General features: G+C 35.0%; 1 protein-coding gene across 1 annotated transcript in view; it reads right to left on the reverse strand.

Annotated features, from left to right (window-relative positions):
• LOC148801156 (uncharacterized) overlaps positions 1-21,210 on the reverse strand; it is a 37,959-nt gene extending 16,749 nt beyond the window's left edge. Inside the window, exons 1-6 of the mRNA XM_088901363.1 lie at positions 21,170-21,210; positions 20,278-20,346; positions 18,093-18,209; positions 17,959-18,004; positions 17,751-17,839; positions 52-17,633 (exon numbers count right to left, since the gene is read on the reverse strand). Of these exons, the coding sequence (XP_088757489.1) occupies positions 17,551-17,633; positions 17,751-17,839; positions 17,959-18,004; positions 18,093-18,209; positions 20,278-20,290 (348 nt within the window). The 5' untranslated portion in view covers positions 20,291-20,346; positions 21,170-21,210 and the 3' untranslated portion in view covers positions 52-17,550. The remainder of the gene's footprint in view (positions 1-51; positions 17,634-17,750; positions 17,840-17,958; positions 18,005-18,092; positions 18,210-20,277; positions 20,347-21,169) is intronic.

Here is a 21,210-nt window from a genome sequence, read left to right on the forward strand (position 1 = left end):
AAAACCCTAAGCAAATAACAAAATGAATGTGGTGTTTCAAAATCGCGAGACCTGCCTCAAGCCTCAATAACCCAAGTTTCCATTTCAAACCCTCAGCCTAAAATGAATGATAACTAGGAGAGAGGAACGCAAATAGCCTCGTCCGACTTGAATCATCCGTCCAAATCCTGTAAATCCATATTAAATTTTCAATGCTATTCATCACCAACACAAGAGTAAATAAAAAAAAAAAGATGAGCAACTCAAAATCAACAAAAAAAAAAGAAAAGAAAGGAAACAGGGAAAACCTATCGAGAATGAAGACGACCCACCGAAGATATGCAAATCAGCGATTACCCAATCTCCCAAAATATCAGAAAAACAACAATAGGATTCTGTGATTTGCAGACCTTATTTAGACAGAATTCCATATAGAGTCCCAACACTAATTTGAAGATCCCTAAATCGGCTCAAACTAACAAAAAGAAAGAAGTGTAAAAAAACCATCAAACCTCCACACATTCTCGGCCGCCCAAGTATAGGAGTCGCACCTCCAGCCTAAAATGAATGTTAGCTAGATTAGGATACTATATATATTACATGCTTGTCATGCTTTTAATCTTAAATTTGAATTGGTAATATACCCCCCCCCTGTGATGTGTTTCATGATCGAATTTACCTTTTAATCATGTATATTAAAAACAAGCTCGCAATGCATCAGGGAAAAATTAAGAATAGGAGAACTTATTCTTCGTGAAAAGGATCCACCAAATATATGCAAGCCAAGGAACATCCAATTTCCCGGATGAACAACAAAACCAACACAAAGATTCAATGCAGACATAAAAGCCCCGAGTTCAGAGAGAAAGCAAAGCTAAAACTTAAAACTGATTTAAAGATCACTAGATCCACTTTAATTTACAAAATGAAGGTGGAGTAACAAAATCTATGTCACACCGCCACCCAACAAGCAATGACAACGCAAGTAAATCTTACATAACTCTTGCCAATGATCTTCATGTTTGTAAACATACAGTCAGATATTCATGACCATAAAAAAGCCCTTATGACATATACATATGAGTAGCCACCTCCAACTAAAATCAACCTCCCTGATCCTGCAGAATCATAACACATTCGCAATGTGTGTAGAAGAAAAAGAAGGAAAGATAAAAGACATTTCGGAACATTAAAGACAGGAATCTAGAAGAACTTCTTGTTCGTCACATAGTTCCACTAAAAATCTCAACGCCAACGAACATTGAATCTTCCTGGTGAATATGAAAACCATCAAACAGATTCAACACCGATACAAAAAATTACATTTCTAATATAAATAAAAAGCAAGATATCAGATTTAACATTGAATTAAATTTCGTTAAATCCACTCTAATTAGTAAAAAAGAAAGGGGCACAATAAAACCCTCAAACCTCCATCCAGTCCTCGAAACCACGCTATCGGATGCACACCGCAAACCTAAAAGCAAACATTATAACTAAGACTAAGACCCTGTAATATACAGATTCCCAATGATCGTACAAGCTTGTAAACTTAAATTTGAATATAACCCCCCGTTGATAAGGACATCTGGATGGCCCTGACAGCTCAAATAGATCGTCTAAATCCTGTATAGAAAGGGAAAAGAAAGGAAAAGTAAAGGGAAGCAATTCAAGAACAAAAAACAACAAGGAACATAAAACTTGTTTCGTGTGAAATAAAACCTCTCAATACATGCCAACTAAGGAAACCCCAATCATACTGAGGAACAAGAAAACCAACGTAAAGATCCAACGCTGTCAGAAAATGAACAAAATCAGGAGAAATCACACATAAGCCTCGATAAAAACTTAAATACCAATAAATCCTCTGCAATCGCCTAAAGAACGTTCACCACAAAGTCCTCGAACCCCAACTACCTAGGTACCCGTTTCACACCGCCAATCCTGAAAGAATGACAACTACGCTGAATGGTTGTCCTGCTCACAAACTTACTTCGATGAAAACCTCCCAAAGAGATAGACCACCAAATAGCCGTGTCTGACTCAAATCAACCACCCTAATCCTGTAAATTCATAATACAATTGCAAGGTACATCTCCATATAAACGAAAGGAAATAAAAAAAGATGAGAATTTCATAAAACTGAAAATTATAGGAAACTAGGAAAACTTATTCTGAGTCAAATCTATCCGCCCAATGTATGTTGTCCGGCGATAACCCAACCTCCCAATTGACAATGAAATCTCGCACAAAATACAATATTGATTTAACAATCTCTTAGTCAGGCAAATCTCAAAGTTAACCACAATCACTAATTGAAACATCGCTATATCGACACCAATTAACAAAAAGATAGTGTGATAAGACCTTCTAACCTGCTTCCGAACTCAACCACCCATGCATGTATCCGAGTCACCCCACCACACTAAATCGAACATACCCTAGACTGAGATCCAATCTTCTCAATTTTTGCCATGATCATAAACCTAATTCAAAATATGGAAAAACATGATAACCCCATTATCATTGAGACATCTAAATAGCAGGTCCTGCCGAAATTGACCTTCCAATCCTGTAAATTGAAAACAAGCTTACAATGCATGTATCCATTTAAGAAGGCATAAAATGGTTAGGAATATAGGAAGAAAATACTTAGGAAATTAGGAGAACTTATTTTTCACCAATTCGATCTTCAATATATTTGCATTCCAAGGGACACCCAATCTCCCTGACAAACAACAAAACCAACACAAAGACTCAATGCTTCTTCCGATTAAGACTCACATTCCGAGAGAAATCAAAACAAACCTCAACACGGATTTAAAGATATATAGACTAGTTGTAATTAACAAAAGGAAACTAGCTTCAGATAATCTTTAAACCCTCACCAAACCTAAACATCCTTGCCATCGAATTAACACTGCCACCCTACATGGAATATTTAGTGGACTAAGATCCTATATTCATGCTTATAATTTTTAATTGAAATATGAATAACCATAAAACAAAAACCCCTGGTGAGAGAAGCAATTAACTTTTAATTAGAATATGCATAACCGTAAAATTCCCTCATGATATGGACATTTGAAAAGCCATATACAGCTGAACTCTGTGTTGCGAATCCTGTACAGATTCATAAGACATTTGAATGTATGTAACGAATAAAATAGGAGGGAAAACAAAAAAGATGGTCATTTTGGAACATAAAAGTTAGTAATTTGGAAGAAGTTATTATTCATCATTAAAACCACCGAATATATTCAACCTAAGGAACATTGTATCCTCTTGTAAAACAAGAAAACCATCCAAAAATTCAGCATTGATTTCAAAACCTATAAAACAAAGAGAAATGAAAACTAAGTTTTGACAATGATACAACAAAGATCATTAATTCCACTCCAATAAACTGTGTAATCAAAACCATGAAACACTAATTTAAATATGAAAAACCTTATGCAAATAACAAAATGAATGTAGTGTTTCAAAATCGCGAGACCTGCCTCAAGCCTCAATAACCCAAGTTTCCATTTCAAACCCTCAGCCTAAAAAGAATGATAACTAGGAGAGAGGAACGCAAAAAGCCTCGTCCGACTTGAATCATCCGTCCAAATCCTGTAAATCCATATTAAATTTTCAATGCTATTCATCACCAACACAAGAGTAAATAAAAAGAAAAAAGATGACCAACTCAAAATCAACAAAAAAAAAAAAGAAAAGAAAGGAAAAAGGGAAAACCTATCGAGAATGAAGACGACCCACCGAAGATATGCAAACCAGCGATTACCCAATCTCCCAAATTATCAGAAAAACAACAACAGGATTCTGTGATTTGAAGACCTTATTTAGACAGAATTCCGTATAGAGTCCCAACACTAATTTGAAGATCCCTAAATCGGCTCTAACTAACAAAAAGAAAGAAGTGTAAAAAATCCATCAAACCTCCACACATTCTCGGCCGCCGTAGTATAGGAGTCGCACCTCCAGCCTAAAATGAATGTTAGCTAGATTAGGATACTATATATATTACACGCTTGTCATGCTTTTAATCTTAAATTTGAATTGGTAATATAACCCCGCCCCCCTTGTGATGTGTTTAATTATCGAATTCACCTTTTAATGTTGTATATTGAAAACAAGCTTGCAATCCATGTATCCATGTAAAAAATATTACAAAAAATTAGAATTTCGGGGAAAAATTAAGAATAGGAGAACTTATTCTTCGTGAAAAGGATCCACCAAATATATGCAAGCCAAGGAACATCCAATTTCCCTGATGAACAACAAAACCAACACAAAGATTCAATACAGTCATAAAAGCCCGTAGTTCATAGAGAGAGCAAAGCTAAAACTTAAAACTGATTTAAAGATCACTAGATCCACTTTAATTTACAAAATGAAGGTGGAGTAACAAAATCTAAAAACCTTCGCCCAACCTCAACATTCTTTCTACTAATGTCACACTGCCACCCAACAAGCAATGACAACGCAAGTAAATCTTACATAACTCTCGCCAATGATATTCGTGTTTGAAAACATACAGTGAGATATTCATGACCATAAAAAAGCCCTTAGGACATATACATATGAGTAGCCACCTCCATCTAAAATCAACCTCCCGGTTCCTGCAGAATCATAACACATTCGCAATGTGTGTAGAAGAAAAAGAAGGAAAGATTAAAGACATTTGGAAACATAAAAGACAGGAATTAGTTCCACTAAATATCTCAACGCCAACGAACATTGAATCTTCCTGGTGAATATGAAAACCATCAAACAGATTCAACACCGATACAAAAAATTACATTTCTAAAATAAATAAAAAGAAAGATATCAGATTTAACATTGAATTAAATTTCGTTAAATCCACTCTAATTAGTAAAAAAGAAAGGGGCACAACAAAACCCTCAAACCTCCATCCAGTCCTCGCAACCACGCTATCGGATGCACACCGCAAACCTAAAAGCAAACATTATAACTAAGACTAAGACCCTGTAATATACAGATTCCGAATGATCGTACAAGCTTGTAAACTTAAATTTGAATATAACCCCCCGTTGACAAGGACATCTGGATGGCCATGACAGCTCAAATAGATCATCTAAATCCTGTATAGAAAGGGAAAAGAAAGGAAAAGTAAATGGAAACAATTCAAGAACAAAAAACAACAAGGAACATAAAACTTGCTTCGTGTGAAATAAAACCTCTCAGTACATGCCAACTAAGGAAACCCCGATCATACTGAGGAACAAGAAACCCAACGAAAAGTTCCAACGCTGTCAGAAAATCCACTAAATCAGGAGAAATCACACATAAGCCTCGATAAAAACTTAAATACCAATAAATCCTCTGCAATCGCTTAAAGAACGTTCACCACAAAGTCCTCGAACCCCAACTACCCAGGTGCCCGTTTCACAACGCCAATCCTGAAAGAGTGACAACTACACTGAATGGTTGTCAGGCTCACAAACTTACATCTGAATTTTTATAGAGATGAAAACCTCCCAAAGAGATAGACCACCAAATAGCCGTGTCTGACTCAAATCAACCACCTTAATCCTGTAAATTCATAATACAATTGCAATGTACATCTCCATATAAACGAAAGGAAATAAAAAAAGATGAGAATTTCATAACACAGAAAATGATAGGAAAGTAGGCAAACTTATTCTGAGTCAAATCTATCCGCCCAATGTATGTTGTCCGGCGATAACCCAACCTCCCAATTGACAAAGAAATCTCGCACAAAATACAATATTGGTTTAACAATCTCTTAGTTAGGCAAATCTCAAGGTTAACCCCAATCACTAATTGAAACATCGCTATATCGACACCAATTAACAAAAAGATAGTGTGACAAGACCTTGTAACCTGCTTCCGAGCTAAACAACCCACGCACGTATCTGAGTCACCCCGCCAAACTAAAACGAACAAACCCTAGACAGAGATCCCATCTCCTCAATTTTTGTCATGATCATAATCCTAATACAGAATATGGATAAACATGATAACCCCATTATCATTGAGACATCTAAATAGCCAGGTACGGCCGAAATTGACCTTCCAATCCTGTAAATTGGAAACAAGTTGACAATGCATGTATCCATTTAAGAAGCCGTAAAATGGTTAGGAATATAGGAAGAAAATACTTAGGAAATTAGGAGAACTTATTTTTCACCAATTCGATCCTCAAAATATTTGCATTCCAAGGGACACCCAATCTCCCTGACAAACAACAAAACCAACACAAAGACTCAATGCTTATTCCGATAAAAGCTCACATTCCGATAGAAATCAAAACAAACCTCAACACGGATTTAAAGATATATAGACTAGTTGTAATTAACAAAAGGAAACTAGCTTCAGATAATCTTTAAACCCTCGCCACACCTAAACATCCTTGCCATCGAATTCACACTGCCACCCTACATGGAATATTTAGTAGACTAGGAACCTATATTCATGCTTATAATTTTTAATTGAAATATGAATTAACCATAAAAAAAAAACCCTGGTGACAGAAGCAATTAACTTTTAATTAGAATATGCATAACCGTAAAATTCCCTCATGAGATGGAGATTTGAAAAGTCATATACAATTGAACTCTGCGTTGCGAATCCTGTACAGATTCATAACACATTTGAATGTATGTAATGAATAAAATAAGAGGGAAAACAAAAAAGACAAGTCATTTTGGAGAATAAAAGTTAGTAATTTGGAAGAAATTATTCATCATTAAAACCACCGAATATATTCAACCTAAGGAACATTGTATCTTCTTGTAAAACAAGAAAACCATCCAAAAATTCAGCATTTATTTCAAAACCTATAAAACAAAGAGAAATGAAAACTAAGTTTTGACAATGATACAACAAAGATCATTAATTCCACTCCAATAAACTGTGTAATCAAAACCTTAAAACACTAATTTAAATATGAAAAACCCTATTTAAAAAACAAAATGAATGTAGTGTTTGAAAATAGCGAGACCTGCCTCGAGTCTCAATAACCCAAGTATCGAATTCAAACCCTCGGGCTAAAATGAATGATAACATGGAGACAGGAATGCAAATAGCCTCGTCCGACTTGAATCATCCGTCCAAATCCTGTAAACCCATATTAAATTTTCAATGCTATCCATCACCAACACAAAAGGAAATAAAAAAAAAAAAAGATGAGCAACTCAAAAACGAAAAAAAAAAAAAGATGAGCAACTCAAAAACGAAAAAAAAAAAAAAAAAAACAAAGGAGACAGAGAAAACCTATCAAGAATGAAGACGACCCACCAAAGATATGCAAACCAGCGATTACCCAATCTCCCAATTGATCAGAAAAACAACAATAGGATTCACTGTGATTTGAGAAGACCATATTTAGACAGAATTCCATATAAAGTCCCAACACTAATTTGAAGATCGCTAAATCGGCTCTAACTAACAAAAGGAAAGAAGTGTAACAAAAACTTCAAACCTCCACACATTCTCGGCCGCCCTAGAACTGGAGTCGCACCGCCAGCCTAAAATGAATGTTAGCTAGATTAGGATACTATGTATGTTACATGCCAGTCATGCTTTTAAACTTAAATTTGAATTGGTATTATACACCCCCCCCACTTGTGAAGTGTTCATGATCGAATTCACCTTTTAATCTTGTATATTGAAAACAAGCTTGCAATGCATGTATCCATGTAAAAAATATTACAGAAAATTAGAATTTCGGCGAACTTATTCTTCGTGAAAAGGATCCACCAAATATATGCAAGCCAAGGAACATCCAATTTCCCTGATGAACAACAAAGCCAACACAAAGATTCAATGCAGAACATAAAAGCCCCTAATTCAGAGAGAGAAAGTAAAGCTAAAGCTTAAAACTGATTTAAAGATCACTAGATCCACTTTAATTTACAAAATGAAGGTGGAGTAACAAAATCTAAAAACCTTCGCCCAACCTCAACATTCTTTCTATCAATGTCACACTGCCACCCAAAAAGCAAAGACAACGCAAGTAAATCTTACATAACTCTCGCCAATGATCTTCATGTTTGTAAACACAAAGTCAAATATTCATGACCATAAAAAAGCCCTTATGACATATACATATGAGTAGCCACCTCCAACTAAAATCAACCGCCCTGATCCTGTAGAATCATAACACATTTGCAATGCGTGTTGAAGAAAAAATGGAAAGATAAAAGACATTTGGGAACATAAAAGACAGGATTCTAGAAGAACTTATTGTTCGTCTCATAGTTCCACTAAATATCTCAAAGCCAACGAACATTGAAGCCTCCTGGTGAATATGAAAACCATCAAAAAGATTCAACACCGATACAAAAAATTACACTTCTATACAAATAACCAGTAAGATATCAGACTTAACATTGAATTAAATTTCGTCAAATCCACTCTAATCAGTAAAAAAGAAAGGGGCACAATAAAACCCTCAAACCTCCATCCAGTTCTCGCAACCACGCTATCGGATGCACACCGCAAACCTAAAAGCAAACATTATAACTAAGACTAAGACCCTGTAATATACAGATTCCCAATGATCGTACAAGCTTGTAAACTTAAATTTTAATATAACCCCCCGTTGACAAGGACATCGGGATGGCCATGACAGCTCAAATAGATCGTCTAAATCCTGTATAGAAAGGGAAAAGAAAGGAAAAGTAAAGGTAAGCAAATCAAGAACAGAAAACCATAAGAATACAAAATTTGTTCCGTGTGAAATAAAACCACTCAATAAATGCCATCTAAGGAAACCCCAATCATACTGAGGAACAACAAAACCAACGTAAAGTTCCAACGCTGTCAGAAAATGAACAAAATCAGGAGAAATCACACATAAGCCTCGATAAAAACTTAAATACCAATAAATCCTCTGCAATCGCCTAAAGAACGTTCACCACAAAGTCCTCGAACCCCAAATACGTAGGTACCCGTTTCTCACCGCCAATCCTGAAAGAGTGACAACTACGCTGAATGGTTGTCCTGCCCACAAACTTACTTCGATGAAAACCTCCCAAAGACATAGACCACCAAATAGCCGTGTCTGACGCAAATCAACCACCCTAATCCTGTAAATTCATAATACAATTGCAAGTGCAAGGTACATCTCCATATAAACGAAAGGAAATAAAAAAAGATGAGAATTTCATAAAACTGAAAATTATAGGAAACTAGGAAAACTTATTCTGAGTCAAATCTATCCGCCCAATGTATGTTGTCCGGCGATAACCCAACCTCCCAATTGACAAAGAAATCTCGCACAAAATACAATATTGATTTGATTTAACAATCTTTTAGTTAGGCAAATCTCAAGCTTAACCCCAATCACTAATTGAAACATGGCTATATCGACACCAATTAACAAAAAGATAGTGTGATAAGACCTTCTAACCTGCTTCCGAACTCAACCACGCATGCATGTATCTGAGTCACCAAACCACACTAAAACGAACAAACCCTAGACTGAGATCCTATCTTCTCAATTTTTGCCATGATCATAAACCTAATTCTGAATATGGAAAAACATGATAACCCCATTATCATTGAGACATCTAAATAGCAGGTCCTGCCGAAATTGACCTTCCAATCCTGTAAATTGAAAACAAGCTTACAATGCATGTATCCATTTAAGAAGGCAAAAAATGGTTAGGAATATAGGAAGAAAATACTTAGGAAATTAGGAGAACTTATTTTTCACCAATTCGATCTTCAAAATATTTGCATTCCAAGGGACACCCAATCTCCCTGACAAACAACAAAACCAACACAAAGACTCAATGCTTCTTCCGATTAAGGCTCACATTCCGAGAGAAATCAAAACAAACCTCAACACGGATTTAAAGATATATAGACTAGTTGTAATTAACAAAAGGAAACTAGCTTCAGATAATCTTTAAACCCTCACCAAACCTAAACATCCTTGCCATCGAATTCACACTGCCACCCTACATGGAATATTTAGTGGACTAAGATCCTATATTCATGCTTATAATTTTTAATTGAAATATGAATAACCATAAAACAAAAACCCCTGGTGAGAGAAGCAATTAACTTTTAATTAGAATATGCATAACAGTAAAATTCCCATATGATATGGACATTTGAAAAGCCATATACAGCTGAACTCTGTGTTGCGAATCCTGTACAGATTCATAACACATTTGAATGTATGTAATGAATAAAATAGGAGGGAAAACAAAAAAGATAAGTCATTTTGGAGCATAAAAGTTAGTAATTTGGAAGAAGTTATTATTCATCATTAAAACCACCGAATATATTCAACCTAAGGAACATTGTATCTTCTTGTAAAACAAGAAAACCATCCAAAAATTCAGCATTTATTTCAAAACCTATAAAACAAAGAGAAATGAAAACTAAGTTTTGACAATGATACAACAAAGATCATTAATTCCACTCCAATAAACTGTGTAATCAAAACCTTAAAACACTAATATAAATATGAAAAACCCTATGCAAATAACAAAATGAATGTAGTGTTTCAAAATCGCGAGACCTGCCTCAAGCCTCAATAACCCAAGTTTCCATTTCAAACCCTCAGCCTAAAAAGAATGATAACTAGGAGAGAGGAACGCAAATAGCCTCGTCCGACTTGAATCATCCGTCCAAATCCTGTAAATCCATATTAAATTATCAATGCTATTCATCACCAACACAAGAGTAAATAAAAAGAAAAAAGATGACCAACTCAAAATCAACAAAAAAAAAGAAAAGAAAGGAAACAGGGAAAACCTATCGAGAATGAAGACGACCCACCGAAGATATGCAAACCAGCGATTACCCAATCTCCCAAATGATCAGAAAAACAACAATAGGATTCTGTGATTTGAAGACCTTATTTAGAGAGAATTCCATATAGAGTCCCAACACTAATTTGAAGATCCCTAAATCGGCTCTAACTAACAAAAAGAAAGAAGTGTAAAAAAAACCATCAAACCTCCACACATTCTCGGCCGCCCTAGTATAGGGGTCGCACCTCCAGCCTAAAATGAATGTGAGCTAGATTAGGATACTATATATATTACATGCTTGTCATGCTTTTAATCTTAAATTTGAATTGGTAATATAACCCCCCCCCCCCTTGCGATGTGTTTAATGATCGAATTCCCCTTTTAATGTTGTATATTGAAAACAAGCTTGCAATGCATGTATCCATGTAAAAAATATTACAAAAAATTAGAATTTCGGGGAAAAATTAAGAATAGGAGAACTTATTCTTCGTGAAAAGGATCCACAAAATATATGCAAGCCAAGGAACATCCAATTTCCCAGATGAACAACAAAACCAACACAAAGATTCAATGCAGACATAAAAGCCCCTAGTTCAGAGAGAGAGCAAAGCTAAAACTTAAAACTGATTTAAAGATCACTAGATCCACTTTAATTTACAAAATGAAGGTGGACTAACAAAATCTAAAAACCTTCGCCCAACCTCAACATTCTTTCTATCAATGTCACACCGCCACCCAACAAGCAATGACAACGCAAGTAAATCTTACATAACTCTCGCCAATGATGTTCATGTTTGTAAACATACAGTGAGATATTCATGACCATAAAAAAGCACTTATGACATATACTTATGAGTAGCCACCTCCAACTAAAATCAACCTCCCTGATCCTGCAGAATCATAACACATTCGCAATGTGTGTAGAAGAAAAAGAAGGAAAGATAAAACACATTTGGGAACATAAAAGACAGGAATCTTGAAGAACTTATTGTTCGTCACATAGTTCCATTAAATATCTCAACGCCAACGAACATTGAATCTTCCGGGTGAATATGAAAGCCATCAAACAGATTCAACACCGATACAAAAAATTACATTTCTAATATATATAAACAGCAAGATATCAGATTTAACATTGAATTGAATTTCGTTAAATCCACTCTAATTAGTAAAAAAGAAAGTGGCACAATAAAACCCTCAAACCTCCATCCAGTCCTCGCAACCACGCTATCGGATTCACACCGCAAACCTAAAAGCAAACATTATAACTAAGACTAAGACCCTGTAATATACAGATTCCCAATGATCGTACAAGCTTGTAAACTTAAATTTGAATATAACCCCCCGTTGACAAGGATATCTGGATGGCCATGACAGCTCAAATAAATCGTCTAAATCCTGTATAGAAAGGGTAAAGAAAGGAAAAGTAAAGGGAAGCAATTCAAGAACAGAAAACAATAGGGAACATAAAACTAGTTTCGTGTAAAATAAAACAACTCAATACATGCCAACTAAGGAAACCCCAATCATACTGAGGAACAAGAAAACCAACGTAAAGAACCAACGCTGTTAGAAAATCCACTAAATCAGGAGAAATCACACATAAGCCTCGATAAAAATTTAAATACCGATAAATCCTCTTCAACCGCTTAAAGAACGTTCACCACAAAGTCCTCGAACTCCAACTACCTAGGTACCCGTTTCACAACGCCAATCCTGAAAGAATGACAACTACACTGAATGGTTGTCATGCTCACAAACTTACTTCTGAATTTTTATATCGATGAAAACCTCCCAAAGCGATAGACCACCAAATAGCCCTGTCTGACTCAAATCAACCACCTTAATCTTGTAAATTCATAATACAATTGCAATGTACATCTCCATATAAACGAAAGGAAATAAAAAAAAGATGAGAATTTCATAAAACAGAAAATGATAGGAAAGTAGGCAAACTTATTCTGAGTCAAATCTATCCGCCCAATGTATGTTGTCCGGCGATAGCCCAACCTCCCAATTGACAAAGAAATCTCGCACAAAATACAATATTGATTTAACAAACTCTTTGTTAGGCAAATCTCAACGTTAACCCCAATCACTAATTGAAACAACGCTAGATCGACACCAATTAACAAAAAGATAGTGTGACATGACCTTCTAACCTGCTTCCGAGCTCAACATCCCATGCATTTATCTGAGTCACCCCGCCAAACAAAAACGAACAAACCCTAGACTGAGATCCTATCTTCTCAATTTTTGCCATGATCATAAACCTAATTAAGAATATGGATAAACATGATAACCCCATTATCATTGAGACATCTAAATAGCCAGGTCCTGCTGAAATTGACCTTCCAAACCTGTAAATCGAAAACAAGTTTACAATGCATGTATCCATTTAAGAAGCCGTAAAATGGTTAGGAAAATAGGAAAAAAATACTTAGGAAATTAGGAGAACTTATTTTTCACCAATTCGATCCTCAAAATATTTGCATTCCAAGGGACACCCAATCTCCCTGACAAACAACAAAACCAACACAAAGACTCAATGCTTATTCCGATAAAGGCTCACATTCCGAGAGAAATCAAAACAAACCTCAACACGGATTTAAGGATATATAGACTAGTTGTAATTAACAAAAGGAAACTAGCTTCAGATAATCATTAAACCCTCGCCAAACCTAAACATCCTTGCCATCGAATTCACACTGCCACCCTACATGGAATATTTAGTAGATTAAAATCCTATATTCATGCTTATAATTTTTAATTGAAATATGAATAACCATAAAAAAAACCCCTGGTGAGAGAAGCAGTTAACTTTTAATTAGAATATGCATAACCGTAAAATTCCCTCATGAGATGGACATTGGAAAAATCATATACAATTGAACTCGGCGTTGCGAATCCTGTACAGATTCATAACACATTTGAATGTATGTAATGAATAAAATAAGAGGGAAAACAAAAAAGATAGTCATTTTGGAGCAGAAAAGTTAGGAATTTGGAAGAAGTTATTATTCATCATTAAAACCACCGAATATATTCAACCTAAGGAACATTGTATCTTCCTGAAAAACAAGAAAACCATCCAAAAATTCAGCATTGATTTCAAAACATATAAAACAAAGAGAAATGAAAACTAAGCTTTGACAATGATACAACAAAGATCATTAATTCCACTCCAATAAACTGTGTAATCAAAACCTTAAAACACTAATTTAAATATGAAAATCCCTATGCAAATAACGAAATGAATGTAGTGTTTCAAAATAGCGAGACCTGCCTCAAGTCTCAATAACCCAAGCTTCGATTTGAAACCCCCAGGCTAAAATGAATGATAACTAGGAGAGAGGAATGCAAATAGCCTCGTCTGACTTGAATCATCCGTCCAAATCCTGTAAATCCATATTAAATTTTCAATGCTATTCATCACCAACACAAAAGGAAATAAAAAAAAAAAGATGAGCAACTTAAAAACGAAAAAAAAAAAAAGAAAACAAAGGAAACAGGCAAAACCTATCGAGAATGAAGACGACCCACCGAAGATATGCAAACCAGCGATTACCCAATCTCCCAAATGATCAGAAAAACAACAATAGGATTCACTGTGATTTGAGAAGACCTTATTTAGACAGAATTCCATATAAAGTCCCAACACTAATTTGAAGATCCCTAAATCGGCTCTAACTAACAAAAGGAAAGAAGTGTAACAAAACCTTCAAACCTCCACACATTCTCGGCCGCCCTAGTACTGGAGTCGCACCGCCAGCCTAAAATGAATGTTAGCTAGATTAGGACATTATATATGTTACATGCTTGTCATGCTTTTAAACTTAAATTTGAATTGGTATTATACACCCCCCCTTGTGATGTGTTCAAGATCGAATTCACCTTTTAATCTTGTATATTGAAAACAAGCTTGCAATGCATGTATCCATGTAAAAACTATTACAAACAATTTGAATTTCGGCGAAAAATTAAGAATTAGGAGAACTTATTCTTCGTGAAAAGGATCCACCAAATATATGCAAGCCAAGGATCATGCAATTTCCCTGCTGAACAACAAAGCCAACACAAAGATTCAATGCAGACATAGAAGCCCCAAATTCAGAGAGAAAACAAAGCTAAAGCTTAAAACTGATTTAAAGATCACTAGATCCACTTTAATTGACAAAATGAAGGTGGAGTAACAAAATCTAAAAGCCTTCGCCCAACCTCAACATTCTTTCTATCAATGTCACACCGCCACCCAAAAAGCAATGACAACGAAAGTAAATCTTACATAACTCTCGCCAATGATCTTCATGTTTGTAAACATACAGTGAAATATTCATGACCATAAAAAAGCACTTATAACATACACATATGAGTAGCCACCTCCAACTAGAATCAACCTCCCTGATCCTGTACAATCATAACACTTTTGCAATGTGTGTTGAAGAAAAGGAAGGAAAGATAAAAGACATTTGGGAACATAAAAGACAGGATTCTAGAAGAACTTATTGTTCGTCTCATAGTTCCACTAAATATCTCAAAGCCAACGAACATTGAAGCTTCCTGGGGAATATGAAAACCATCAAAAAGATTCAACACCGATACAAAAAATTACATTTCTATACAAATAACCAGCAAGATATCAGAGTTAACATTGAATTAAATTTCGTTATATCCACTCTAATTAGTAAAAAAGAACGGGGCACAATAAAACCCTCAAACCTCCATCCAGTTCTCGCAAACACGCTATCGGATTCACACCGCAAACCTAAAAGCAAACATTATAACTAAGACTAAGACCCTGTAATATACAGATTCCCAATGATCGTACAAGCTTGTAAACTTAAATTTGAATATAACCCCCCGTTGACAAGGACATCTGGATGGCCATGACAGCTCAAATAGATCGTCTAAATCCTGTATAGAAAGGAAAAAGAAAGGAAAATTAAGGTAAGCAAATCAAGAACAGAAAACCATAAGAATACAAAACTTGTTCCGTGTGAAATAAAACCACTCAATAAATGCCATCTAAGGAAACCCCAATCATACTGAGGAACAACAAAACCAACATAAAGATCCAAAGCTGTCAGAAAATCAACTAAATCAGGAGAAATCACACATAAGCCTCGATAAAAACTTAAATACCAATAAATCCTCTGCAATCGCCTAAAGAACGTTCACCACAAAGTCCTCGAACCCCAACTACCCAGGTACCCGTTTCACACCGCCAACCCTGAAAGAATGACAACTACGCTGAATGGTTGTCCTGCTCACAAACTTACTTCGATGAAAACCTCCCAAAGAGATAGACAACCAAATAGCCGTGTCAGACTCAAATCAACCACCCTAATCCTGTAAATTCATAATACAATTGCAATGTACATCTCCATAAAAACGAAAGGAAATAAAAAAAGATGAGAATTTCATAAAACTGAAAATTATAAGAAACAAGGAAAACTTATTCCGAGTCAAATCTATCCGCCCAATGTATGTTGTCCGGCGATAACCCAACCTCCCAATTGACAAAGAAATCTCGCACAAAATACAATATTGATTTAACAATCTCTTAGTTAGGCAAATCTCAAGGTTAACCACAATTACAAATTGAAACATCGCTACATCGACACCAATTAACAAAAAGATAGTGTGACAAGACCTTCTACCCTGCTTCCGAACTAAACAACCCATGCAAGTATCTGAGTCACCCCCACCACACTAAAACGAACAAACCCTAGACTGAGATCCTATCTTCTCAATTTTTGCCATGATCATAAACCTAATTCAAAATATGGATAAACATGATAACCCCATTATCATTGAGACTTCTAAATAGCAGGTCCTGCCGAAATTGACCTTCCAATCCTGTAAATTGAAAACAAGCTTACAATGCATGTATCCATTTAAGAAGCCGTAAAATGGTTAGGAATATAGGAAGAAAATACTTAGGAAATTAGGAGAACTTATTTTTCACCAATTCGATCCTCAAAATATTTGCATTCCAAGGGACACCCAATCTCCCTGACAAACAACAAAACCAACACACAGACTCAATGCATATTCCGTTAAAGGCTCACAATCCGAGAGAATTCAAAACAAACCTCAATACGGATTTAAAGATATATAGACTAGTTGTAATTAACAAAAGGAAACTAGCTTCACATAATCGTTAAACCCTCGCCAAACCTAAACATCCTTGCCATCGAATTCACTCTGCCACCCTACATGGAATATTTAGTAGACTAAGATCCTATATTCATGCTTATAATTTTTAATTGAAATATGAATAACCATAAAAAAAAACCCTGGTGACAGAAGCAATTAACTTTTAATTAGAATATGCATAACCGTAAAATTCCCTCATGAGATGGACATTTGAAAAGTCATATACAATTGAACTCTGCGTTGCGAATCCTGTACAGATTCATAACACATTTGAATGTATGTAATGAATAAAATAAGAGGGAAAACAAAAAAGATAGTCATTTTGGAGCAGAAAAGTTAGGAATTTGGAAGAAGTTATTATTCATCATTAAAACCACCGAATATATTCAACCTAAGGAACATTGTATCTTCCTGAAAAACAAGAAAACCATCCAAAAACTCAGCATTGATTTCAAAACATATAAAACAAAGAGAAATGAAAACTAAGCTTTGACAAGTATACAACCAAGATCATTAATTCCACTCCAATAAACTGTGTAATCAAAACCTTAAAACACTAATTTAAATATGAAAAACCCTATGCAAATAACGAAATGAATGTAGTGTTTCAAAATAGCGAGACCTGCCTCGAGTCTCAATAACCCAAGTTTCGATTTCAAACCCTCAGGCTAAAATGAATGATAACAAGGAGAGAGGAATGCAAATAGCCTCGTCCGACTTGAATCATCCGTCCAAATCCTGTAAATCCATATTAAATTTTCAATGCTATTCATCACCAACACAAAAGGAAATAAAAAAAAAATGAGCAACTCAAAAACGAAAAAAAAAAAAGAAAACCAAGGAAACAGGGAAAACCTATCAAGAATGAAGACGACCCACCGAAGATATGCAAACCAGCGATTACCCAATCTCCCAAATGATCAAAAAAACAACAATAGGATTCACTGTGATTTGAGAAGACCTTATTTAGACAGAATTCCATATAAAGTCCCAACACTAATTTGAAGATCCCTAAATCGGCTCTAACTAACAAAAGGAAAGAAGTGTAACAAAACCGTCAAACCTCCACACATTGTCGGCCGCCCTAGTACTGGAGTCACACCGCCAGCCTAAAATGAATGTTAGCTAGATTAGGATACTATATATGTTACATGCCTGTCATGCTTTTAAACTTAAATTTGAATTGGTATTACATGCCTGTCATGATCGAATTCACCTTTATACACACCAAGTAACAAAAAGATAGTGTGACAAGACCTTTTAACCAGATTCCGAGCTCAACAACCCATGATGTATCTGAGTCACCCCGCCAATCTAAAACGAACAAACCCTAGACTGAGATCCTATCTTCTCAATGTTTGCCATGATCATAAACCTAATTCAGATTATGGATAAACATGATAACCCCATTATCATTGAGACATCTAAATAGCCAAGTCCTACCGAAATTGACCTTCCAATCCTGTAAATTGAAAACAAGCTTACAATGCATGTATCCATTTAAGAAGGCATAACATGGTTAGGAATATAGGAAGAAAATACTCAGGAAATTAGGAGAACTTGTTTTTCAGCAATTTGATCCCCAAAATATTTGCATTCCAATGGACTTCCCTAATGAACAACAAAACCTACACAAAGACCTAATGCTTATTTCAATAAAGGCTCACATTAAGAAAGAAATCAAAACAAACCTCAACATGGATTTAAAGATTTATAGCCCAGTTGTAAAACAAAAGGAAATTGGCATCAAATAATCTTATATGGAACTTCTAAACAATCTTCATGCTTATAATTATAAACTAAAATATGCATAACTATAAAAAAAACCCTTGTGAGATGAACAATATTTTTTAATCAAAATATGCATAACCATAAAAGTCCCTCGGGAGATCAGCCATATGTGTAGCCATCTCGAGCTAAAATCAACCTCCTGAATCATGTCGATTCACAATACATCTCTAATGTTTATAGAAGAAAAAAAGGTATAAAGGATAAGACATTTGGAAAAAATAATGAAATTTAGAACTTATTATCTTCTTCAAATAGATCCATCAAACATATGCAAGCCAAGGAACATTGAATCTCCTTGATGAACAAGAAAGCATCACAAAGATTCAAAAGTGATATAAAAAGTTACAATTCAAATATAAATAAAGAATAAGCTTTAAGATTTGACTTTGATTTTAATATCATCAAATCTCTTATTAACAAAAAAGAAAGGGGCATAATAAAACCCATAAACCTCATCTAGTCTAGTAGTCCATGCAACCAAATCACATTGGCACCGCAAACCAAAAAGTAAAAATTATAACTAGATAAAGATGCTATATAGAAATTCTCAATGATCGTCATGCTTATGAACTTAAATTTGAATATGACTCCCTAATGAAAAAGACATTTAAATGGCCATTTCCAGCATCTTGAAGAAAAAGAAAAATTAAGTAAAAGAAAAGGTAAGCAATTCAAGAACAAAAAGTGATAAGAAAGTAGAACTTATTCTAATGTGAAATAGATCAATTCAATAAATGCACACTAGGGAACGCCCAATCACCATGATGAACAAGAAAGCCAACATAACGATTCAACATTGATAAAACATCCTCAAAATCAGAGAGAAATCAAAATAATAATTTAAATATCAATAAATCCTCTAGAAATTACTGAAAGAGCCTTACAAAATTCTCAAACCTCAACAACCCTCATGTTCGCTTCACACTGCCAACCTAGAAAGAATGATTACTAGACTAACATCTAACAGAGAGCTACTAAATGATTGTCATGCTTACAAACTTGATTTTGAATTTCTAAACCAAGGAACACCCAATCTCAATAAAGAACAACAAAACCAACACGAAGATTCAATGCATATTTAAAAGCCTCTAATTTAGAGGGAAAGCAAAGCAAAACCTCAACATTGAGTTAAATATCGCTAAATCCACTTTAATTCACAAAATGATAGTGGCATAACAAATTCTTCACACCTTCGCCCAACCTCAACATCCTTGTATTCAAATTCACGCTTGCAGCCAAAGAACGAAAACCAGGCTAAGATATTATATATATCTTCTCAATGATCCACATGCTTACAAGCATTCATTCAAATAAGTATAACCATAAAAAGCCCTTATGATATAGGCATTTGAATAGCCACATCCGAATCAATTCAACCTTCCAAAACAATTAAATTCAACACACCAGCAATTTAGATATCCATATAAAGAAAAGGAAAAAGATAAGAAATATAAAAAATATGTAACAATCTCCCTAAAATGAACAGGAGAAGGAATAAAAAAAGTCCCACACTGATTTAAAAATATGCAGGTTAGAAAAAAAAAAATCAAAACTAAGCCCCAACACTGATTTAAAGAAAATTAAATTAAACCTCCATGTAGCATAATCTTTAAACCTCCATGTGCTTCAACGGCCTTTGTATTGGATTCACACCGTCCACCTACAAAGAATGGATAACCAGACTAAGACCCCATAAAGAACTTTCTGTCATGCTTTTAAACTTGAATTTGCATAACCATGAAAACCCCCTTGTGAGTTTGAGTATGATGTCGATGGATTTATAGACATCTGAATAGCCATGTCGATCTATTGACCGTTTGAACCCTGTAAATTCATTACAAACTTGCAATATGTGCACCCGTACAAGAAAATAGAACTTATTCTTCTTCAAATATGATCAACTGAAGCCTAGAAACACCCAATCTCCCTGGTCAACAGAAAATCATCACAAAGATTCAACTCCGATTTAAAAATCACTAAATCAGAAAAGTCAAAACTACGCTTCAATAATGATTTAAAGATTGTTAAACCAGAGAAGAATCCAACTCAAGTCTGATGTAAACCCATTTATCTCAGCACTCTCAACATCAATGCACCAAATCGGCATATCTAAATCAGAAAAGTCAAAACTACGCTTCAATAATGATTTAAAGATTGTTAAACCAGAGAAGAATCCAACTCAAGTCTGATGTAAACCCATTTATCTCAGCACTCTCAACATCAATGCACCAAATCGGCATATCTACAGAACAATAATTAGATCGCTGCCAATAAAGAATTCAAAATCGAAAGCGAGCAGATCTTGAATCTTGATAAACGGAAGAAACGATGTTCTTGGAAAGACAAGATTCCCCAAAATCCAAATCAAAAACGGATCAGAACCAAGGCGAACAACCATGATAGATCAAATTAACCGAGAAAGCCTAAAGCCTGAACCACATTATAAATAAAACTTCAATCATAAAGCTGTTATAGCTACCAACCCAAAACACGAGCTCTGGTCGAGTAGCGGCCCCTGCTTGAA

Source organism: Nelumbo nucifera, chromosome 3 (genome assembly GCF_055504915.1).
Source record: "Nelumbo nucifera cultivar China Antique chromosome 3, China Antique-T2T, whole genome shotgun sequence".
In the NCBI taxonomy this organism is placed as follows: Eukaryota; Viridiplantae; Streptophyta; class Magnoliopsida; order Proteales; family Nelumbonaceae; genus Nelumbo; species Nelumbo nucifera.